Source organism: Temnothorax curvispinosus, unplaced genomic scaffold (genome assembly GCF_003070985.1).
Source record: "Temnothorax curvispinosus isolate PA1 unplaced genomic scaffold, ASM307098v1 QBEX01002414.1, whole genome shotgun sequence".
Lineage (NCBI taxonomy): Eukaryota > Metazoa > Arthropoda > Insecta > Hymenoptera > Formicidae > Temnothorax > Temnothorax curvispinosus.
Window position 1 is genome coordinate 156,926 of NW_020212194.1, and position 26,279 is coordinate 183,204.

Here is a 26,279-nt window from a genome sequence, read left to right on the forward strand (position 1 = left end):
CAAGCATGTCATATATTTAGAAGAATATTATTCAAAAGTATAGCTTCTGGTTCAATGGTTTGTCATATTAACTCATATTATCAACAAACCAACTGGTCTTATTAAAATTTATTATCACAACAGTCCTACATGTTGGTCGCATATCGCGATGAATGTTTGATTCATGGGTACGCGTGCCTACCCGAGATGCGCATTTCTGCGGCGAGATTCTCGGAAAGGCTATTTCGGCACGTTTGTGAATTTCGGGAGTCGACCTTGGCGAGTCGCGACGCCGTGCGTTCCTCGAGCTTTTTTCGAGAAAAAAAAAGAAAGAATCTAACGCGTAACTACCGCGGTCAATTGAGTGGACGATGGAACGAGAAGCGAACGGAAAGTCCGCCGAATGAAGGAGGACGCTCGAGAATCGCCCTCAGATGAATGGATCCGCCTCCATTCCCGGTGATTTGCGTTTCACCTCATTTGCATGTCAATTAATTGGCCACAATTACCGGAGAATTTATGACGCCGTGGATGTTCCTGTCACCATAATACTCGTTGGGACACACCCTTTTCCGTCTCGTTCATTCGTCGAGTATTGTCGATGAAAAATTATTGGCGCTTCTCCATGATACCCTTTGGCGACTTGCATACAATTTGTTTTCAATAAGATGAGGAGCTTCAGAGAAATTACGTCTTTTTCATATTTTCTCCGCGCCAGAAATTTTCCTGCCCTTTAAGCAACGATTTATACCGCTGGCATTCGTTAATAATCATGTCGGTGCAATTTGCATCGTTTGATTAACTATTAAGAGATCTACTTTTCTTTCATCCTTATTATTCAAGTTTAAATCTGTTTGGATCTTTTAACCCATTAATTTTCTTGTTACTTCACTTTATCTGAAGTTATTTCGCTTTCCAACGTTTTCTCATATTAATTCTTATCTGCGTCAGTTTGTTAACGTTCGCCAATTCTGTTTTCATTCAAAAATTAAATATGACGAATCTTTAAGAGGATCTACGTCATTTCGCATTATATGTATGTTCACACGCATCTTGGCATTTGACAGTCCAAGGCCGGGTGTCACTTGACACTCATGCTGCTTATTGAAACAAATTGCCATTTACGGTGGATATAAGAAGAAGACCTAACACTATTTTAGTACAGAGGCTCTCAATATCTTTGTATTGCGCCATTAGTTTATGCTAATAAAATGATAAATACCGCTTAAAGATATTAGAAAATATATTAAATATAAAAAATGTAAAAAATTGATCTTATACATGGAAACTTTTCTCAAGATTCACTATTCAACTTTCGTCAAATGTCTGAGCGCAAAATTTATTTCAGAACCATCGAGTTGGACTTGAATGTTTGACGAAGCATTTAGATACATGATGTAAAGTAAACTTTCAAGAATCAATATGTTTTACACAATGGTCAAACACATGGTCTTCGTTATTTAAGAAGATAAGACTCGGTGATGTATCCGGTCAGTAATGAAAGCAGAGCTATCGATTTATTTGCAAAGCGAGGACAGCGTATGGTAATCAATGCCGCTTTTCATTTTTGCCATCGCGTGCGCGTATGGGCGGGGGAGTCCATCTCCCTTTTTCTTTTCGCAGCTGGCACGTCGCCAGGGATACTTTATCGGGGTTCTATCTGGCTCGCGCACAATGCGTATATTCGGCAAATGAAAATTCCGATACTAGAATCCCCAATAAAGTGAACTGAAACAGAGCCTTCGCATCCAATTCGCGTAATCCCGTTCAATCTCTAATGTTTTTTAGCGATACTGAAATCGGGGAATATAACATCGCGCAGCGCAAGTTGAAGGAAAATCCAGCGTTGCTCGCCGCATGCAAAAGCGGCACTCTTCGACGCGCAAACAGTGCCGTACCTGTCACGGCCCGTTATCTAATCGAGCATGGGCCTTATCGCTTCCCCCTCCCCCTGTTTCTTATTCAAACATGACCTCCCTAGAATCGCGAGTCGCCACGTAAAAATTACGCTCAGTCTCGCAACATACTGTGTTCTCTAGTCTCGCAGAGCGCACGAGGCAAAATAAAACGTTCGCGATATATCTACGCGATAGTAGTCACGCACGAGATTCTCATTCGATGTACACTTTACTCCGAGATTGCTCCGGAAATATCAAGATCACTGGCTTCATACCGCCGAAGACAATGGCGGTGTATCAATTGTCGTTTATCGTCGTAGATTTCAGAGATAAACTCGAGAGATTGCATGTTATCAATGCTTTTCTCTGGTAGTGATAATAATACGCGCAGTTGATTGTAATCTTTATGCTAAATATCGCGATGAAACGAATACATTTAATGCGCTTAACATTTATATCAATTATAGACCATGTAGCGAGAAATAGAATAATTATTAAGCAGAATGTCGCGAAATCTATTTGCTATCGTTAAGTACAATCTGCAGCATTAAAATTGCATAACTATTGTAAAAAAATTAAAAAATTATATATACACGTTTTCGTTACTTGTAACTAATGCACATATTGTGATCAAGTTACGAAACTTCAAACGAGAAGTTAATGAATGTTAATGATGTAGTATTGAAGTAGGTATTGAAACTTCAAGTTTAAACAAAGAATCTGTTCCATGTAGCTTCTGACGTTCATTGCTTTGTAATTTCGCAATCTTATCACCCGATAAATTCGAGTAATTCCATCTACTTGAATCGATCTAAATACTTCCATCGCAATTTCAGACACTATTGATGCCGAGAATATTTACGTCGCTATTTCGCCAGGTGAGATCGCAATGCCTCTCGCGCAACGTATGACAGCTCTTGGAGCACTTTAAACCTAAATTGTTCCGCCGCGTGCAGCTCTTCAGCCGCGGCGTTGAGCAACAATCGTTGTGGCAGAAATCGGGCCTTGCATCCCGCGTAAACGGCGCGAGTGCATCCCAGCCGCTGCCGCCGCCGAGGAGAGACGTCAGGAATTTCTCTTCCTCGCTAGAGCTATATACATACATGCGCCGCGCGGCGAATTTAGAACGCAACAAGAAGAAATCGCGACGGACGGCACCGGGGAAGGAAGAAGCAGCGGAAAAGACGGCAGCGGTCGACAGAGAAGACAGAGAAATCGAGGGAAGAAGGAGCGCCATTTTGATACATAACAGACATTTGCCCTACCGGAGAGCGTTTGCACATCTAACGGCGACGCTACGAAGAATTTGTCACAGGTATGAAAAAGATATGATGTAACGTTTCCTCCTTATTCCGATGTAAATGCAAACTTGCCATTTATTCGAGAGAAATCCCGTTTCTTGTGGATTCTATTATAGTAAAACATGGATTATTGTTAGTAAAAACTTTTAGTATAATAATATTTCTATAGTATAATAATATAATAATATTTCTCAGATATACGCTTATGTAATAATAAGAAATTTAACTGATTTTAAGTCTAAATAGATGAAAATAAATTCATCTTTATATCTTTAATTTGCCTACAATATTCAATAACTAAGCATTCAAAAAATCTTGTTCATATATAGCGAATAATATAAATATAATTTAAACAAATAAAATATAGATATAATCAATTTCTTTATATACATAACAAATTCTTATATATGATGAATGCGATCTATAATTTTTCATGTGCTGTTGAAGGGGTATTTATCTAACGTGTATTTATTTAAGAGGTAATCTTAAAATATGTGTTTACATCGCCAATGTTTTCGTTTTATAACAGCACACTGCGATTACCACTATCCTTATCAACTGTAATCGCACATCGGTACAAGGATCAACATCAAGACTGACGCGTTGAGAACCTGAACATCAAAGAGGATCTACGAGGCACTACGGATGTGTTCTCTTCTTTGGAGCCTGTTAAGAACCCCGAGGATTACCTTGAGCGGGGCGAGATTAATCCGCGATTCGAGATCGTCAGTCAAGAATGGAACGGACACCGTGATTTAAATATCTAAAGCATATATCGCGGCGAGAGAAGACACGCGGATGGGAAAGGAGACAAAAAAATGTAGCGGCAAGACGTACAACGGGAGAGAGAAAGAGAGAAAGAAACCGTACGCAATGCGAGTACCTCATTGGTGGAGCCGTGACCGTTCATCTTGCCGTCACCTCTGGTATCCCATTACCGGTCTGCGGCGAAACACTCCGAGGATCGTTCACCTCCCTGCATCGGTCCTCGAAAATGGCGCATCTCTCGTCCTTGACACGCGCTCGCGTACGCGCGCGTTTCCGCGAGGACTCTCGATTTTCGATCGTAAGCCCAAGGTCGCCGCAAGTTAACACCGGGTTCGACGACCTTCGGCGGAGATTTGCATCGATCCGAGGGGGTAACGAGAGATCGATCGCAACGACGACCGGTTGCCCGGCGCAAGGCGACTTTATCTCCTTTACGAACGGAAGAATGCGGAGTGGCCGAGGAACCGTTGTCTCGAGTACTGTCCGCGATCCCTCGCAACAGCGTTCACCGCGAATCTCTGTACCGTTCGATATATCCGATCGACACGGACCACTCGCCAAAAAGTGCACCCAGGTATCAGAACGCGCTTAGAGTTTATATCCAGTAAATCGTAATGTTTTGATCCTTTGAATCGCCATTGATTCATGACACGTTCACATCGCTCCGACAACTAGAAGAATTGCAAGCGCCAAGCGGATGTCTTGTCAACATCTCGTCACCTCGGATCGTTCGCGTGAGATCGTTTCAAGGATGAGTTTCGGCATGACCGTACCTGCGGCAGTTTTTCGGAGCCGGTTTCTCGCCGGTCGTGTGCCGGTCTCGTCGCAGGACCGAAACCGAAGTGAGAACCACGCTGCGACGGCGAATCGATCTTCCCCACGTCCTTCGCGTCGGAGCGCTCTTCGCGGACTGGAGAGCGCTGTGGCGCGCGTGCACGGAGTCCATCGCTATCGCTGCAGGTAGACACCCCACCAAATACGCCGCTTGAAAATTCGTTGCCGCGAGTTAATAACCCGTTCTCTCGTGTACACGACACGACGTCGCGGCGTGCGCGGGCGGCCTGTGTTAACATACCGATCTCATAAAACGTGCCGAAGAGAAGAATTTCCAAACGTTCGACACCAGCGATCCTTTCCGGAAGTGAAATTTTCGAAGATGCTAAACCTAAAACTTCGTACATTCTTAACGAATTTAATTTTATTTAAATATAAATTGTAAATAAAACATTCTTTGAACGTTCTAAATGAGAAATTTATATACATTTATATTTTTCAAGAAAAAAATATTTATTAAAGTAAATTTTTTATAACATTTTACACATGAATAGAAAACTGTCATTTTTTTAAAATTAAAACTATTCTATATGTAAATAAAAAAGTATATTGCAAGCAATATATTTTCATCTAAATTGTGAGTTTTTATTTATCTAAAAGAAATTCATATATTATGAAAAATTACTTTATGTCAAAAATTTAAAAGCACTTTAATACTTTTTAAACGCATTTTAAAAGTATAATTAAAACATGATATATTTTATTAGAAATAATATTTAACGACATCAAATTTATATAACTAAATTATTAAGTTCTGGAAGTGAACAAATCAGAAAAAAATTGCTCCGTATATATCCAGACCAGATTTTCTCAATAGGTGTAGTAGTTTCTTTCAGCCTAATCCGATCTCGAATGCCGATCGCAACCGTTATCAGTCATTAATCTGTTCGCGCAACACACGTGGCGTAGCGAGTGTCACGATGGGAGACGCTGCGATATTTTTTCGCATCTCGCTCCTTGCCAATCGCCGTTCGATCCACGATCGATCGGCCCAGCCGCCACGGGACTCGGCGGAATCCCGTTACAACCCTCGCACGCGATCACATCGCATTTTCCCTTCCGCGATCCGAAAACGTGCGACCGATGCACGTCTGGGCTGATGCATGTGCGTGCATCGAGATCACGATTCAGCTCGGAGTAATTCGCGTCCGACAACGAGGACGAGATGTCACGATCGTTTAACTTAACGCGTCCGCGCTTATATAATTCGTTGTTTGCGCTGAATCATAATAATTGCCCTTTCGTCGAACGCGTGATTACGCTAATTATACGTCGTTGCGGCGATCGTACGAGTGGACGACGGAGACGAAGCATTTTATGCGTGCAAGCGGTTAAAGTTCATGTGGTAGGATGATTAACTCGGGTCGGCTTTTCCTCGCGAAGGATTGTATAATTTTCTACGGTAACTATCAAAACATAACGGACAAAAGCATCTAATGAATAAGGCTGTAATCTCTCGAGAATAACTTTTAATATCGTTATCTAGTAATAAAATTATCAAAAATTAATGAGAGAGATTTTACTACCTTTTACATTCCACCCTCATTATATATTATAGCAGGTGATTGCCCGTAATTTCCTGAAATCACTTAACCAATAACATCTCAAAGCGTCTAGCGGAGTCATAGCTGCTCTTCAACGCGGAAGGGTTCAGTCTCAAAGGGCAAATCGATCTCGCCACAAAACCGATAATCCGGCCTCCTACCCCGTCAAAGTAAACGAACATCACATACAAGGCGTCTTACCAAGCACGATCTGATCCTTCTTCCCCCCTCCCCCATACACCCCTCTTCGTGTGCTTCTACCCCGCGGAGGTCTCCACGTGACCACGCGTTTACACGAACCAGCCCTCCACCTCCCCGCAGTCACCGAGCTTCCCCCGATTGAGAGTGCGACCGACCGCCATTACGTTATACCTGGTCTCACACTCGTCGTATAGGAGAACCTCGGCCGCTCGGGTTAATATCAGTGCAGCTGCAGCTGCATCGCTGTACTACTATGCGCGCCAAGATACAGGCCTAGGGGGTCAGCAGGCGAGAGGGGAGATACCGAGATGTCGTGGAGGAGGGGTCTACGACATTGCCTACCGTCTGGTTTCCCCGGTTCTTGCCGCCTGTTTACAATCCTGGAAGACCGAGCCTGGTACACACCGCTAGTACCCCGCCAGGTAAGGTAGCCGTTGCCGGTTTGGTACTTGACGCGGTTTACAACGCCGGACCGGACGATGTACCGCGTCGGAGAAAAGCCACGACGAGGTTCAGGGCACTAAAAGGGCTTGCCTACGAGGAGAGCATCGGCTGGCTACCAGCTCGCCAGTGGAATGGAGAACAAGAACGTATATACGGATCGCGGGTTTACGGTTACGGGTGATGATGCCTCGATTATTCGCACGAGCTTCCGATACCTCTATGATTTATTGGAAACTCTCTGTCGAGCAAGTTATGACGATCATTATACTGGTCAGCAAATAGATTGTTAAATACGTATTACATTATTTACTAGCAATTATCTGTTATTATTAGGAAAGTATGGAGCACATTCTGAAATTATAGGATCAATAAGTCATAGTTGACCTTTCGGTTAATATCTGAATTCCTAACATATGCCATTTTTTTGCAAGTACTTGAAATCTTTGTATCCTAAAGCTCCAAAGTAAGATTAAAGTGTTCAATTTCCAGTCGGTCATGAATAAGAACGCTTCTATTTGATATCAGTAAGCCGGGGATGAATCTCGGGCATGAGATATCTCGATATTTCGGAAAAATATACGGGACGTGGCAATCATCAAGGATGACTTCGTATGCAGGCGAAGTAGCCTGGAGGTGTGCGGAGATTTCGGGGCCGATAAAAAAAGAGAGGGAGTATTGGGCGGGTGAAGAAAAAGGTGGTTCGCGCAGGGAGACGTGGCGAGAATCATGTGACCTTCGATCTCGAAGGAAACCTCTGGTTCTCCATATCCGACGAGTGATGTCGTTCGTTAGCTCGTTCCACCGGCCAGCGGCTCTCAACTCGCTCTATCTGGAATTCCAGGAGGAACGGCCGAGTTACGATGATATCAATACTCGCGAGAGATACACCCGCGAGGGAGGAGCGCGCCATATCTCTCGCGATACCATTGTGGCATACCAGCCTCTACTCTACGCGAGTACACTGTCTGCTAAAAGTTCTGCGAGAAGTCGTTTAAGAAAATTGCAATTTCAGCTCTGACCCTTTAAACATAAAATTAATCGCTAAATTAATCGAAATGTCCGTTCCGGAGTTTGAAGTCGGTAAATATCGTTAAAATACTAGGTGCCGGCCGTTTCGTGTTTTATCGCTAGCCGAGCATCGTCTACAGTCTACACCAACGTCAATTTCATTCGAGTTTATTAATATTTTCCGGCCATTACGTTTCTTGTTCTTGTAAACGAAGTGCTGAAGTGTGAAGAACACCGCGTCACGGTCGAGCAATATGCTGAATATACCTAGCACGCGATCGTTATTCGTTTACACCGCTACCGTAATCCGCGGCGATTAGGCGCGCTTATCTGCGACGGAGCAGAAAATCGAACGCGTTGCCTTAAATAGCGATTCCAAATTGCGCTGAAATATAAACACCGTTTTCCCGTGAAAAAAAAAGAGTATTCCCACACCGGATGAGCGCGTCCAATATGATGTGCTTGTTACCTCCAACTCCCGTATCGCTATTGCGCCCGCGCCGGAGAAGATAAAAACCGCCGCGCCGGAATTCCATGTGCGTCACGTTTTCGCCGTGCGTTTTGAAATTCGAAGCAGGTTTCGGTTCCTTCCAGGAGCTACATTAGCCCAGGGGGCAGAACCGCGGCTCGTCTCTTCGCGGTATTGTTGCTTTCGTCGACCTCTTCTCCACCTACGCGTTGGTTGTGATATAATTCGCCACACGCGTCCCCGAGATTCTCGGACGCGCGGGATATCCATACCGTAAAGACCGTACCACGTCTCTCGTCGCCTTGAACTTAAGACACCGCGTATACCGATAGAAGGACCTCACGCGTGTCGGCTTGTATAAGCCTCGTACGAGCTCTCGCGCTTCTAACGAATGTGCACGCTTACGCCAGTGGCGTAGAAGAGAGTACCGTTGCTTCATTTGACATTATATTATGTCACGATGCATTAAAAGTTTATTAATTAGCTATCAAATGTGGATATCAATATAGGATCTGGAATTATAATGCAGTTAACGCTCGAAATTCGAATTAATTATGGAATTACTTGAATAATTGTAATTTGATATTTACACGTTTAATAAATAAAGCTTTCGTGTTTATTATGTTGTAATAACTCTTACTCATCCAACTGTCTTTGTTTTTGCAACCGTTTGCTCTCTAATCTTTTTCATTTCTCTTTTTTAACCATCGTTCTATGGCGGATATGATGTAGTATTTTTACAACACGGCCGGTGAGCAATTATGGAGTTTTTCATCGAAGAGAAGAGAGCAATGACGATCGTCTGCCGCTCGTAAGCGTAATGAGTCCGCGTTACTAATGATCGTACGTTTGTAATCATGTCGAAAGACCGGATGCCGCCGGACTCGCCGATCAATCGATGATACTTGCGACGACCTTGGCAATTACCACGAACCCGTTTATGGCCCTCTGACATTTTTCAAGCACGAAATGTCACTCGATCGCTATCATTAATTTCGCCATAATTTTGAGCAGGCAATAGCGGGTGTTTCGGAGCAGCGCGATATTTCAGAGAAATGTCGCTTATATTCAATATAATTTTCTTCCTAACAAACTTGTTACAACAGCAAACGTGTTCTCATTCAATTAACTTTTTGTGTTAAAGTTTTTAGGATGGATTAATTTGTGTTTCAAGACCGACAAATAATTGGCGCGCAGTTTGCTAAGTTGGAAAAGGTATAAACAAAATTTAGCTACCAAGATCTAGCCCAACCGAAGATGACATTTTCTCTATTTAATTGTAAGATTCATGACAATCCAATTTTACTTATTATTATTGGATTAATTTATACTATTAACAAATGTTATCCTACAGATTATCACAATTACACATAAGTTAAATTGAAAGTTTAAACGCAAAGACACAAACAAACCGGGCGGAAATGATGCTAATAACGTTTAACAAGTTTTTGCCAGTCCAATGGGTAACCACCCTTGTGTTAAGCGGTCTGAGGACGTTCGCGTAAGCCAAGGATTACGCTTCCTGGACGCTTACTCCGGCGGCGGCGGTCCTAAGGTAACGACAGGATTAATCCCTTTCCGACGAAGAGTGTGCCGCATCAAAGCGGAACGACCGCATCCGCCGGTTTTACCGGAGGAAGTCGTGCTCTTCTGCCTGCACTCTCGGCATGCACCTCTCGTGTCTGACGCACGTTCCTCTCCATGTCCGGCAACGTTCATCCTCCCGTCGACACTCACGAGCGTCAGATACGATACAAGCGCGTGCTGGAGACGCGCGTATAGGTACGTTCGGTTCCTCTCCTCGTGCGCGAGCGTGACATAGGAGTACTTGGAGATACGAGAAAGGCAAGGTAAGGTAAGTAAGGCTCGTGCCCTGCCCGCGCGGTGACTGAACCCACACAGCATTTCACGTAAGGAGCGCACATGCACGCGCCAATACATACGCATGGAACTGGCGTGCACACACGCCCGCCCGGTCATCGAGACATCAGAGCGAAGAACCGTTCGGAGAACCGAGAATCTCTCATCAGTTAAGATATCGACGTGCGTTTTGGATTAAAGCGCGCGGCGGAGATTTAACGTGCGCCATGGGTGGAGAACGGTGGAAGCCACTCATTAATCCGCGTTATTTTGTTATCGCGTCATCGACCCCTAGGCCGTGAGAAGGATGATTATTACTGCGAGAAAAGTAGGTAATAACGACCGCGAAATTATGCGACATTAACAGAGATATAAAATCTCTCGATGCTTGTTACAGCCTACTTATTATCTTAGATTTTTGCAGATATATTTAAAGATATTTCTATATTTAATATTATATGCATTATCTTATTATAAATTATATAAATAAAATTATGTAGTAACGTCATCTTTTTGTGAGTCGCTATCAACATTCCTACAAATGTTTTTCTTGTTCACGCGTGACAGAAATTGAAAACAGATGCACGTAATCGCTATCAAGTTAAACCTCGGCTCAGCGCATCTCCCGAAGGGTTTGTTTAAGTACCAAGAAGTACGCGGAAGAGCGCGGCTGGGTGGAAGAGGGGGGAGATCTTCGTGTACGTGGAAGTGTGTGCTCTTTGCTCCAGTCTGTCATAAACCTTCCAAGAAGGAGCGTCTTGATTACGAATGTCGCGCTTAGGAGAAGTGACATATTCACGACAGACTAATCGCCGCGTTTGCGTTTGCGGAACGCTCGCGCGTATTTGTCATACCGGAGAAGCCCCGAACACAAACGGAAAAGAATACCCTATTGAAAAAAAATACCCATAAATAAAATCACGTACCTTGTCCTCGCATGACTTGTGGCAGATGTACTTGCACACTGAAATAAAACAAAATTCAAATAGGTAACATGATAATTATGGATTTATAAATAAACTTTAATCAGACGGCAAGTAATTCCGAACAAAGTTTTGTTTGCTCATTAGCACACGTTGCAAGTTATTAAAATCATCATTATTCTAAGCATTATAATCGCTTCTTCGATCCACGCGGCGCGTTAACTTACAATCACGCTAATTGCTCACTAATAGATACGAATGCCCATGATCAGTCCGACCCAGCTTTCACGCGCATACGCAAACGAGTGCACGATCGAGGGTGCATCTCTGCATTAATCGTAATAATCATCTCATGTAATCTAGATTCAGGGCAATGAAACGTAATACCAGTAATAACGCTAATAATAATAATAAAAAGAAAAATGTCGAGTTTCATCCCCGCAGCGGGCTTGCTTTAAAACCGGCACTCTCCGGAGCTTCCGTATCAACGATTGATTCGAAAGTACTACCGACGAGAGAGCCAGCTGTTATCCATTTCATTGCCCTGAAGGGAACGATGTTATCGACTTACCTCTGCAGCAGGAAGCTTGCTTGATCACCGCCTGGTGGCATAAATGACATGGTCGAGGTTTGCGCAATTGCTTGGTGCGGAACACGTGACACTGGGGTTCGAAGTCGCTCTGAAACACAGCAAGAGGAGGCTCCAATTATTGCGATGATCGTTTCGGGTGATCAAGAAAGGAAGCATCATCGACTACGACGCCATTTCGTGCTTTTTGCGACCGACTTTTTCCTCGGTACCGATCAATTAGTCGCGAGAACCTTCTGAGCGATTAACCTCGTTAAAACAGCATTATAAATGAGGAGTCTGTTCAAAGTAATCGAGGAAGAAACGCCTCGTGCTTAAAATGAGGTCGCAGACTTCAAATCTTTACTCAAGTCCTGGACATATCGTGATGAACCGTTAAATATGAATTTATCTAACATAGCTTTTATATTATTCAAATATGTATAATATTTTAATATATCAAATTAAATATTTGAAAATAAATGATTATATTAGCCTGTTGTTATTTAGTATCCTATTTTATATGAAAAGGAATTTATAATATCAATTCTGGATTAACATCAGTGTCACACTTGACACAAGAAAACAGATAAAAAGGTCTTTAACATCAAAAGGATCCAAATGAATCAGAATTTGTGGAACAATAACATTATATCTGACATAACGAACTTTTCGTAGAATAAAACGTCAGCGCGCGTTTGCAATACTACCGCCTCGCAACAAGCTCGTACGATTAATCACATAACAAATCAAGGATCAGCTCCACTTAATCACTGCTCCGAGAATCTCTCGACCGTGCGCGCTTCGCGGCAATTATAATCATTCTCATGTGTGGCTTTTCTGCGGCCGCAGATGGGAGTAAGGCTCTCGAGCGGACGGCCGGTGCATAAATTGAGAAAACAGAACAGCCATTCATTAGGATCGCGTTTATCCCCGGATACGCTGCCGGCGGGAACGCTCGCCTCTATGACTCCGGTACGACAGTCAACCTGTTAACAGTACTTATGCCGGTGCGCAGCACTCTATCAGGGGAGACTTAGTTCGCGAAGTTATGCGCAAATAAGCGCTTGAGGCGCACCGCATCTTCCGCGAAGAAGCGCGGCCGCCGATTACGGACACGCGATGCACGTGGTCCTCCCTCCTCGAGAAATACCTCGTCTTTTCACCCACGTTCCAGCAAATCCCCGCGGAGAAAAAAGCGAATTTGAATACCGAGTTACCGGTATGCTGGCGAGTCGCGCTCCGTGAAGCACGGATGAACAATTGCGTACATGCAGATAGTTCGAAAATGTACGTAGGAATGGATTCTCTTAAAGTAAAGGCATTCTACTGTATAGATACGGATTTAAAATACATAATGCTTTAAGGAAGGCTCCATAATGGATTCACAATTATTCCTTAGAGGAACTCATATTTCACAAAAAGGAGTGAAAGAGAAGATATTTCAAACTATATAGGACAGAATACATCGCAATGTACGAGCGCAGCTTCGTTATGGTCCGCGAAAGACTCGCGAATGCGTGCACTTATTCTACGCACACGCGCGTTTTCTCTCACGCGGATATTCAGCGAGTTTAATCATCGCACGTGCAACGCAGTAATAAAACGTTTTTTAACAAGTCACGTAATTGAGACGCGAGAAAAACGCGTTGCTCGAAACAGATCCTTGAATGAAATTCGTACCACTTCCCGTTGCTGTGTTAATTTTATTGCATATCAACTTTGAGAGAGAGGCGGAGAGAGGAGAGAGATCGGTAACGGATGCATCGACATGAATTACGAAGCACTGAGCTATTACCGAGAGAGATGCAATATTTCGTAACCATCACATTTATTAGCATCATGAAAAAAAACACACGCTATGAATTATTATAATATGGACTTCACGCGCGGTCTCGGAAGAAGGATCTTTTTACTGGACATTATACGCGACACGTTACGATACTTTCTTCACTCATTGTCATCGTAAATAACATCACGTGCTTATTCTTTTTATCAATAAAAACGTGCGCTTCTCCTTTGTATCATTATTCGCCGAGTGACAGTGAACTTTCATCTACAGCGTTTATGAATTTACTCTCTAGCTAATTTGTTCTCATATATAATGATAAATTGCGATATTACATACACTTTTCGTCGGCATAAAAGTGATTTGTACAATGTGAATAAATGTTACGCACACTTCGGAATAAATTTTTTGGAAATCGTATATACATCTGTTTCAAGCATAAATAATTTATTACATAATATTTTTATTTGCGACTCATATTTTTTTCTATTATATTTTATTTAACATATTTATTATATTAGTATATTTAAGAAACACAAGTAAAAATATGAAATAATCTATAATTATTGCTCGTAAGAATTTGTCAAAGACTCGAGAAGATCTATAACATTATATTTTTAAATGTAAATTTTATAATTCTGCAAATAATTCCCACGTCACCTTTCTCTCATCGGTTTCAACGAATTCAATTTCATCAGTTCTCGAAAGTCAAACGCATTATTCGGCGAGTACGTATTAGAAAAGCAATAGTCATGGTTGTATTAATTATCAATTGTTCGTGACTATTGCGCAGAAAACATTCCGCAATCCGATCGAAGTGTGCGAGTCGAGATAAAACGGCTATTTAAAACCAATGATAGATCTCCCGGCAGGCATCGATCAACAGCAGTCTTCCATCAATAGTAATTTAATTAACTTCCTTAATAATAACACATCTAATTCGTTAATTAATTACCGGATATACGGTGCTTTCCGGCAATATCGTAAGAAAATATAAAAAAAGAGTAATGACGTAGAGTAGATGTAATAATATACACTGCTGTTGAATTTAGTAACGATTATGCATAGATCTTGCTAACTAATTGCCAGATTCATTAATATCCCAGGACCTCTGACTTCATTAAAATGAAGCACCGTCATTGCTCAAACAGAATCTAATTGATCTTTAATCTTTGCAAATTGAAAGGAATTGATGGGATCTTATAAACATCATGACTTTGCCCGTCTTCTAAAACTCTCTACGACTTCTACAGCTTTTAAAATCCCTTAAAGAAAATTTCATCTTCCATCGAGTGTCCTTTTTCCCTTCAGCATTGTCTTATCCTTAAAAAACTTTATTAACTTAAATATAACTTCAATAACTTTATTTATTTCTTAAATATAATTAGAAATTACATTTTTAATATTTATTTTTCTATGTTATATTAATTTATTGAATTTATAGCTAATTTACCTTACTTTTATAGCAAAATTTAAATAAAACAAAAGCTTATAAAGCTGACTGACATTTCTATAACAACTAAAGTTTTATAATCAGTTTAGTCAGATATTTGCTTTTCCTGGATTATTTTGTTCGTGATTTAATTAAGCAAGTATATAGCTTTACTTTGTTTAATGAAACTCGTATGTCTAAACGAATTATCCATGCAACTTAAATTCGCACATGCATTTTTCATTCTATGATTAAGACAAGTTTGCTTGTGCAATACACACGAATGAATACGTAGATGAAACAGTAGGGCAAGATTTTGTTTAACGAGCGAGCTGATTTAGGATCACATCACGAATAATCCACTTTGCCGCGAGTGGATTGTGGATAACTATATTTCATAATAGATTCAATGGATCGTGCGATATATCATGTAACGTGTAATTTCAGCATTGCGCATGTTCAATGGGCGTAATATCTATATAACATTGTGCGGTCTAGTGCAATTCGTGATAAATGCATACGACGGGGCCAGTCCGTTTTAATGAGTTCGAAACGAGCCAAATAGTTCTGCGGTACTATAAGCACCTGTTATTTCAATAAATTCAGAGACCTATTACAATCTAAATAAATTGTAGTCAACAGTGCCATTTCCATACGTAATAGCGTAATACGATCAAATGGATAACATTTCTCGTATTACCTAATTGAATTATTATAAGTATAGAAAATTTTATAGATTTATTCTATAGTATTTTTTCGCAATAATAAATAAGAAATGATGAAATTAACTAGTTAAAAAATAAATCAAAAAGTAGAAATGTCAGTAAGATAGAAAATAGGAAAAATAGTCAAATAAATTCAAAACATGTAATTGATGTAATGTTATTTAAAAAGTAATATTAAATATGAGATTAAATTATAGCGACGAATTCTAAAAGCAATAATTTGCTGAAAAAGCAATAATTTCTTGCAACAATCAACTGCGGACACTGCGGTAAATACGTTGATTTATTAATTAAGTCAACACTCTTAAAGATATAATCTTTGATAAATTCATTATATATTAATTAATATGTATAACTTGTTTCATATAAAGGCATAAATAGAATTCTAAATATACATATATTTATTTCTAAGAAACTCTTTTAAAAAAATTTAAGATAAAGCAAAATGAATTAAAATTTTAATTAATTCGCTTCTTTTATTATAACGATCATTTGTTCTCTTACAACTCGCGGTTCTCTGTGTAAAAAGTTCGAGATCAAAGTTCCGCAGTTTTTTATTTTTTTAGTTCACTGAAACCAGAACCTCAATCTAGAATCTATTTACAGATTTTGCGTCTCTGATGTTACGGAGCTTATGCAGAAAGTCGGCTGCTCACGTTAGAGCACGGGTTCAAAGCTCGGGCAAGCGATTCAAGTGGCGTCAAGTGCGCTTTCTCTGTCGCGATATCGCATAGGCCTCGAGCAACGCGAGAGTTCATTCGAAAGAAAACGAAGAGGAAGAAACGACGAGAGGCGAACGAGAGCTCGAACAGAGCCGGCTTTGTCGGGTCGTGTTCGCGCTCGCGACTCGGAATACTTCGACTTGCATTAACCGCGAAGAAAAGACGAGAACTCGCGGCGTCCTTCCCCTCGATCTCTCCCTACCCCGTTCAGAGATTCAGAGCCTTCTACTTCCCCGATGATTTTATCCTCATGTCGAATGGTCTGGTGGGTGGGCGATATGCACGAGATACTGACGCGGACTATTATTAGAGTGGCGGATAACCCTAGACATTCTCCAACTTTTCTCTCACTGAAATATACATATAACTATTTTATCTCTTTTATGAGGTTTGTGTTACGTTAAAGGTAAACATATTTCTACCGGAAAGTACATATATTGATATTAAAACGTGGCGAAAGGAATCTCTTCATTTAAAGTTGAGAAGGCAGAATAATACACGTGCTACACGCAGAACAAGCACCAGGCACGCGCTATTAATCAACCACGATGACAATTCGCATTGGTCTAAGCGATCGCCATTTGATCATACTTGTTCGGCCGTCGCGACTGATCGCGCTGACAAACGGTTCGCCGAGGTGGCCGACTCTCGTGTCGGCGAGGAAGCAGCAGCTAGAAGAAAAAATGAACAAGCGATCGGAACTCATGAAACGAGGCTAACGCTTGCAACGACAAGATCTCCGCTCGCATGGCGGCTCTTTCACAGCAAACGCCTTGTATCGCCATTGGCACGTAATCGCGCGACCGTGTCTTCGTTGGAGCTTAGTTCCTTGAACGCATCTCCGCGATCGCGTTACTACATGCAGAAGCGGCGCGTGTAATGGATAACGACGGCATGAGGATGAAGAAGAAGTTGGGGAATGAGGCGGATCCGCCAGAGCGAGCAAAACGCCCTGCTTCAATCCTAAACTTGCTAGGGGATTATACCATCTAAAATATTTCTATACATTTTCGTTTTTCGTTATGCGATGCCTTATACATATATTTATAGATTATATATCTTTACTTAATATACCTTACACATCTACAAATAAAATACGTATACTAATATTTCATATTATAATACAATTTCAAATTAAAGTCTTTAATTATATCGAGTACAGAATTAATCCAGGTTGCGAGAGAATGCAGATTGCCATCCAAAGTTATAAAATGATACTTCCTGTAATCGCCGCGAACGAAGGAAATAACTTTCAAGGTGAGCGTGGCGACTGTATCGCGAGCATTCACGGCTTAACAAATTGCGGGAGCGTGCGGCGAGATGGGCAGAAAAGAATCCGGGATCCGTGCTCGCGGAGCGTGGCGATTTTATATCTGATGGCGCGCTCGTGTCCTGTGAAGCTTCACGAGGTGTGGCGCCGCGCGCTCTGCAGTGGCGCGTGATGATGGGCAGTCGATCGTTGGGACAAGAGGAAACTCGCGGATATATCAACGCTTGTAATTCTCACCCAACTCTCGGTAATTAATTAATTAATATACTTTACATTTTATTACCGTTTATTAGACAAGATATCAATTCCGTGCTACTTAATTAACCATCGATTTTGATTTTTTGATCTTCCACACTTGGAAACTTGTTAAACATAACTTAACATAACTTATGCATGCTTCAGATTAAAACCGTTAGTTGAAACTGGTATTCCTAGGTCCTAGAATATTATAATTTGTCGATTTGTATGGTCACGGCAGCGCGTCATCTTTTTGTTTTTACATCATTTTTGTAGCGCGTGTCGTTCAATGCCGATAACACATTCCCGATCGTAACTCTGCCTTTGAGCGGAACGATAACTCACAAAGTCGCCGTACGACCATTGGCATTCCGGACGCGATGTTGCTCGCGTAATAAAAAAAAAGAACAATGGAAGAAAAGAAGAGGAAAGAATTGAGAATAAAGATTCGGACGGCATAACAATGGGAGTAGAGAAGCGGAGATGTAACGAAAGGATAAATAAATCTCTAGATATCCAAGAGATAGAGAAAGAGATAATATGATGCATCTCTCGTACCAGTCATCGCACCTTGCTACGATAATTTCCAATAAGGATTAAAATATGCAGAACTTGAGAAGAAATTAATATCTTGAATGTCTACTTTCTAATTCTACTATTTTTAATGGTTCGATCGAAATGTTTAATTCATCTTGACATTTAATTTTCTAAAATCGTAAGAATATTCAATTGTATAGCGTTTTGCTAATGCCTATAAGGTTCTCGCACAAAGTCACATTTCTTTTAAAATATGCTATAGTTACGCCACTGGTCGTATAATTTTGCCACCTCAATAGCTTCAAACTGCCATATCGCAATTTCACCGTGGCCGAATCCTCGATGACATCGAAACCGCGGCGGGCGAAGGACCGAGGGGACGAGAACGAAGGTCGTGGAACGAAGATTAAGAAAGGAGTGGGCACGGCCGCGTGATTGGTAATCCCTTCGGCCGGTAAATCCGGCATGGAAATGGAACAGAACGCGCATTCGAAAAACGATATTCGTTATTCATCGGACGCCCGAGTCGTGAGTTCACGCGGGACGATGTGCGTTAGACCCGCGCGATCACGCGCCAATAAATTTCCCATTTAGGGCCTCACGTTGTTCAACATTTAAGTCCGGGTATTGAGTTTCAAGGCGAATTTCGCGTTACGAGTTTCGGTCACCCGACAGAAGGTTTGTCGGACGTTGACGAGGGTGGCTGTTAAAGTCAGCACAAAGGAATTCTGCTCTGGGTGATATTCCTCGGATACGATTAATTTACTTTACCATAATTCATCTTATACGTTTACTTCGCGTACGATTTTGAAATGTTAATCCTTTATTCATTACACGGTATTGCACGATCAAGCAATAGTCAGTTTAATGAAACTTTATTATTTAATTTTTAAGAGTGACTTGAAAAGACCAAAGCAAAGGACATTAGTTCTCAGAGCTCACCTTTTTAGAAACTTAAGAAAAGTTAATGTTAAACCGGAAAAATTAAATTGAGATAAATTTCTTGAAATTTCTCTTGCGAGAATAAACTGTAAATTTCATTTCATCTCACTACGATTATACCCATTTATTTAATGGGATGCGAAATAGAAGTTTGCGCGCAACGAAACGTAGTACTTTGTTACAATGCATTTCAGTTCGGTCCCTCGAGGATCACGATTTTCGAGATGCAATCCGCGCGTCACGCGCAGCGGCCGCGCCGGGCTATTGACAATGAACTTGGAGATACCGCTTGGGATAGACGAGAAGTATTTTCGCGATGCATCCAGATTGCGTGGCTGATAATGCGGCCTTGCTGTACTTGGCACACCGCACGGCGAGAGATTATATTGCACGTGCGCCGGACATATAGTGGCGATTCAGCCGGCGCGGTAAAATGCGGCATGACGAACAGCCGCGACTCTATCTCTCGCGGCGTGCCAACCGGTTTCTTTGCGCAGAAAATTTCGCACAGGATCGCCCGGGATGTCCGTGAATTGAGGTACACGTGCGCCGATGATCGCGCTCGAGCTACCGCGAAGCTCGGCTGAAAACGCTGCGGGAGGATAGATTACATTACATCTCCTCGTACAAGAACGTTCTTCCGGGTTTTTAGCAAAAGCTCCAGCATTTCCTCACACGCGATGCTCAGCGAGATAATCGTAACTTTCTCGTATGCGGAATGTCTACCGCTTATCTATATATTAGAAATAATGCATGTAAGAGATTTTAGATAAAAATATCTATCAAATATAATAAAATTTAGTATCAGAAATTTCAGTTATTTCAATGGTTTATTCTTACGCAGGAATCTACCTCAACTAATAAAAAAAAATAAAAAATAAAAAATAATATGCGAGATACTTATGTAAAAGATATTTTGTATAGTTCGAATTAAACTTAATAAAGATAGGCACTCGTTTCTAGACCGAGAAATTAATTATTTCCGTTACAAGATATTAATATATTCAAGGTGAATGAAATGCAAAGCAAGTTACTATTAAATGTGATAAATGGTATGATAACATAATAACGCATTATGTTATCGCTTGACCGTAAAGTTCTAATAAATTCATATTCTTCATATCTTTAATAATTTCTTATAAAAAGTCATACTGAATTAGCAAAGACAATTAATTTACAAACCCTTTTATTATCAATTTAAAATCAACCTTTCAGTGTCACTGAAATGCGAGATAAACTTTTAACTCTCTTATTTCTATTATCTTAGCTAATACTTTTCTCTCATACCAGAGAAAATAAATCCGATATACGCGTGTGTTTGCCATTTGTCAGGCACGGTCGTGCGCGGTTTTTGCAGCCCTACGACTGAATGAGATATGGACCACTCGAGGAATCTCGCCGTTCTTTTGTGAGGCTTCGGCACATGTCCTTTTCTCAGAACATATGGTAATTTCAGTCCGTTCTTTGTTTGGTGTGTGGCCGAAAATCATAGCCTTAATAAAGAATTTACAAATTCCGATAGTTTTTCGAATATATCAAAAGATAAAGTAAAGTGTTTGAAACAAACAGATTTAAATTAAAATGATAAAAAATTCTTAGAATTATTTTAAAAATTTTATATTAATTATTTTGTCAAACTTATATGCTTATATTCAAGAATGTGACATTTTATTTTAAATGCAGCATAATATTCTTCGTGTGCTATAGGTAGTACAGAGAGAAAGAGAGAGAGATATAGTAGGTACTTTATATATCCTGACACATATAAATCTTATTATACATATGACAACCACGTGTAAAGTGCTAAGGAAAGCAATATCTGACTTCGGTTTAAAATGGCTTGTATGATCCGCATTGAAGCGGAAGGATATTTTTCAAGAACTATCTTATTGGACCATAAATTCCGGACGGATAATAAGACGGTTCAATCCGGCGAAGGAAATCAGAGTATCGCTGGTAATCCATACGCCGTTTATCATCCTTAAATAATCCGCGACGATTTCCGCAGCAACGGCGACGAGTCGCGCTATGCGCCAGTCGTATTGTTAGAATTTGTTTTCGTGACTCGGAGACTAAATATAGAATACGTTATTATGCGAATATATAGCGCCGCGATAAAAATGGGTCAGTAAAGTCACTCTCGGAATGGATCAGCGGGAATATGTCACGGAATGAATTTAACGCGTTTGTCGTGATACCATTGCGGAATACAATTTTACATACGTTCGTAAAATATTGTCGAAATTTTATTCGGGCGCACAGTGGACACACATGCGTACGTCCCCGTATGCGTCAGCGTCGCCTTTGATTGCCTCACGGTCGAAAACGCCATAAAGGCGAAAGAACGCCGACCGCTGGTCGAAGACACACGTGTCGACCGTACGGGGCGTGTTATTACTCGGAAACATCATAATCCTATATTTTCAACGCAGATGGACACGCGCACACATGGGTGGAGGAGAGAACGAAGTATAAATCTTTCTGTGGTCCCTTCATTACTGTGACGCTCCCAATGTGCTTGTGGAATTTATTCATAGCGGCGGGCCTACGTGGACTTAAACTATTAACAAACATACATAGAGTGGTGTTTTCTTTTATTGTATTTTACGATTATTTTACGAGCCATCAAAATATGTAATTACTATATTTTAATTTCGTCCTTCTTTCAAACCTTATAGCTTTAAATATTGTATGTCATTTACTTATATTACATCATTTATGCAACAAATGCCTTTTTTTAGGAAATAAATATTTCCTTTTTGCTTGTATACACTTTTGTTTTTATACACTTTGACAAATAAGAGAAAATACAATTATTTCAGCTTTGAATTTATAATCCCTTTACAATACAAAAAATTTACAATGAAAATTCGATAACATATTTGCAAGCGCATTGAATAATCCAACTTTCTGTTTTGTACAATCCCGTCGTATCTATTTTTATATCAATAATATAGTGGAAAATGATGGAAATTCGCTCTTTGCCAAGGGTATCGAAGCTTTTACGACGAAGTACTGCTTGAAGCAGTACTTTTCGCTGTTAAAGGGAAAAAAACGATTTACAATTCCACTGTTGTCGCTGATCCCGTCTACTAAAAAAGCGATAAGCGCTCCACTCTGTCCCGGTTTTGACATAAAATGTTCAGCAAGTTTTTAACAAACCGCTCGACCGACCAGTAAACAGCTGTTACCGACTAAAAATTTTCGGAAGATTAAAGAAGAAATCGTATCGCTCGTTATCTTCCGTTTGTGCTTTATGGTCAACTAGACGCGTGGATGTTTCGTAATGTACATTTGTCGTAGACTCGAATGCAGATTATCAAAAATATTGCAGAAACAAAGCTTAGTAATTTGACGATACTGCAAATAAATTAAAAAAATTTTTAAATTTTTAGTCAGTTGAAACAGTAATTTTTTGTTTAAAATGTAATTTTCGATTTTTTTATTTATTTCAATATTATATTTATATTACGTACCTACGTACGTTGTGTATTTAATATTAGCAGTATAATTATGATTTGTTATTCAATTCTTATTCCTGATTCAATTTTCATGTTTAGAATATAATTAATTTGTTGCAAAGACGATGTATCTCATGCGCAACAACTTGTAATCTCGACACGCACTTGTCGGATTTAGGGTCAATGATAAAATACCTTTCAAGTCATTCATGCCAGAAGCCTTCATACCTCGTTGGCATTCCAAAGAGGCATAAGGGCAGATGTCTACCAGATAATTTACGTAATCCTCCAATCAAGCGTTTCATTGTTCTCAGTAGCTATACGGTACATAGAATTAAACACGTACATTTCAAGCTTGCTCTTTTGAATGACGAGAGAGGTCGACAATGTCGACAAACATACTAAAGATTAAACGATTTTAAATTATAGTGCAATTTTCTTGATATTTTAATAAAATTTTAGGGAATAAATTTTCATTATGAATATATTTACTTATAGCTTTAATTTTTGTTCATTAAAAACAGAACGGTGGAAAGCAGTCTCAGGCAAAGTTTTGCCTATATAGAACTGAAGTAGTGCAAAAAACATATATCATATAAAGCATACATCGCTCATGTGTGGACATGAATCCCCGTTTCGCAATCTTTTGCCGTTATGCATACGCGACGGGTTTTGAACTTGGACGAGCTTAATTACCGCTGCAGATCACCGAGCGGCGCGATAATTGGAACGCACCCGAGGTTAATTATAGAGAATGCACAGGCAAACGAATGCCGGATGGTTTATAATCTTGACTATATCTCTGTTTCTCGGATGGACACACACGCACGTGCGATGCGTCACGCAACTCACAAACACGCGATATTCGTTTAATTTGACCGGCATGTTTTCATCGCGCTAATTCCGGTAATTATGTCATGAATACAATCGTGGCGCCGCGATATGTAAGAACCGCTCTTATCTTCTGGTTATCCAGTTTATGACTATCGTCGGACGTCGAGTTTCAGCGCCGACAGTGAATGATGGGTTATCGCGGGTTACTTTGCGTCGTCGCTTTTTAACTCTGTTTGTATAGTGCGTTCAGTTTCAATGGAAACCTTATTTAACAAAAGATCGGAAATATTTTTAAACTTTGTCTTATAACTCTTTAGCTATAAATTTTAACTTTTTAACTAATTGTATCAATTATTAATTTACTTTAGTATAGTTCTCTGAACTTTCTTATTCGTGCGCTTAATTATTATATGTAATTGTTTGTAGGTAAAAGATAAATAATGGATAGAGATTTTGTCAATTTTGTTACAAAACACCAATACTAGGAAGCATCGCCAATATCTCATATGATATTTTAGTACTTTCTGATTTGCCGCAAGACATTGCTTCGTAGAATTTGAAGCCATTCATTATTAAAGTGAGTTTTGCAGGACTAATCCAACCGGTTAACGGAAGAATTATTAACGTCAGCTGCAAAAAGCTCCCTTATATCTACGCAAAGTCTCTCTTGCCTACTTTCTCCGTTGTTTATCTTGGCAGAATAGAGCGGCGCGGTCGCTTAAAGCATTAGCGTCGGGTGGTTGACCTCAATAATTTAATGCATATTACCGCTCGTTTATGCACAACGCCTTGTTTAGCGGAGATAAAGCGTCGGATTCTAAGAAAGGGCTGACCGAAAGTAAAAAGCGGCTCTTGCGAGCTGTTGCGGTTTTTTTTTCGTAAAAAGTGTACGACGCGCGACATTCGCTTGTATTTTATAGCAATGTTAAGCGTAAGCCTTCCCTGTATGACCACGTGATTTGTGGTAAGCATCAAGTAAGCTCCCTAGTAAAATTTTATGCAGGCATATACAAGACTGAACAAAATCATTGCGTAAAAGTCGGTTGTGAATTCACGCGAATTGATATATTAGCGTCTGTATTTATATTTGAGATCTTGTAAAATTCATGAAATTTATGTATAAAAATAAAAATAAAGAGTTACCTATTTCCATGATACGTGTATGTAGATACCTGAATAAAATCAATTATCAGAATTCCAATCGTTTATTATTTCAATATGTTATCCTAATTACTACTATCACCATTATGCTGCAAATATCTATAAAAATAACATAGCTTTAAAAGCTGTGAGTTTGCACTCTTGACTGTGTCTGATAGCGTGCGGAATACCAAACACGAACAAATTAGACGCGGCGCGCGATCGAGAATCGGATGTAAAGTTACCTAGTCATGTGCCGAGATATTACTGCGAATGGCTCGGGGATAAAATTCCGATCGTCGTTACAGCAAAGTCATACAACGTTTCATTGAAGCCACGATGCGAAAATGCCGACGGTGAGATCTCTAATTCCCGATTAGAAGTCGCCAGCGCCGTTCTTAATGACTTATCGTTAATTAAATCTATGCTGTTCGATCTTCCCTCCTTTATGCACTCTGCGTAGATTCAGAAACTAGGTTGCACCTTATTTTTTTCGAAACGCTCGGTTGGAGAGTGATTTGATCGTTCAAATTATGCACCATTTATAGAATATATATAAGGTATCTTAAAATCATTAATTTTATTCGCGGGTTTCTTACTAATTTAGAATTGATCTGTCGTTAAAGCGTTTTATTATAAAAGTAAACTATCGAATATTTCATCTATCAATTAATTAAATGAAGCTACATCTTGAGCGGAAAGGATCTGTTGGTTAACGTTGATAATTCATTCTTGAGTGAATCACGTATATTTTACTTCATGACTGTTGCATAATTGTAGCAACAAACGGCGCATTTAATGTCAACCTTGGCGATATCTACTCATACGTATGTACGTAGAATATTATCGGCTAGAATACGGCCTCAGTTGTCATATATCATGTACATTCATTCCTTACCTATATACTACACAATCTGTGCGAAAAAAGTTTTTCTTCTCCTAAAAAAAATACTTTGTTTCATTTTAATGATACACTAACTATCTCCGTGTTGCTTTTTTCAAATGCGCTACGAGTAAGTACCAACGGCAGTAAAATAAAAATTCAAAACGGCGACATGGTGAATTGAATTATATTACATAATTATGTCTTAACCCAAGAAATTTCTTGCAAAACCGCTTAATCATAAATCTTCCAGTTTTTCTGCGGAAGAAAGTACCAATTATCCTCAAGTAATCATCGATATCCCTGTAACAATCTACGACGTTCTTGGACATGTTTCTATGCGCGCAGGAAAACTCGTCAGATAGTAACGGAATGAAATCCTGGGTGGGCGTGGAGGCAAAAGACGTATTTCCACGTTGATGAGATTATAGCGGACATAAATAACGGAATAAGCGGAATAAACTTCCACAACGCGATAGCGATGCGATGAGAACTTTCGAATCTAGATCT

At 40.2% G+C, this 26,279-nt stretch overlaps 1 protein-coding gene across 6 annotated transcripts in view; it reads right to left on the bottom strand.

The window, feature by feature from the left end:
* LOC112451609 (tensin-1) overlaps positions 1-26,279 on the bottom strand; it is a 170,737-nt gene that overhangs the window by 94,829 nt on the left and 49,629 nt on the right. For 5 of the 6 annotated variants that reach the window (XM_025011326.1, XM_025011337.1, XM_025011331.1 and 2 more), the window contains exons 2-3: positions 11,801-11,909; positions 11,233-11,270 (exon numbers count right to left, since the gene is read on the bottom strand). In XM_025011326.1, the coding sequence (XP_024867094.1) occupies positions 11,233-11,270; positions 11,801-11,909 (147 nt within the window). Of the gene's footprint in view, positions 1-4,061; positions 4,848-11,232; positions 11,271-11,800; positions 11,910-26,279 lie in introns of those variants that run through there. The other variant, XM_025011332.1, reaches the window with a different exon arrangement.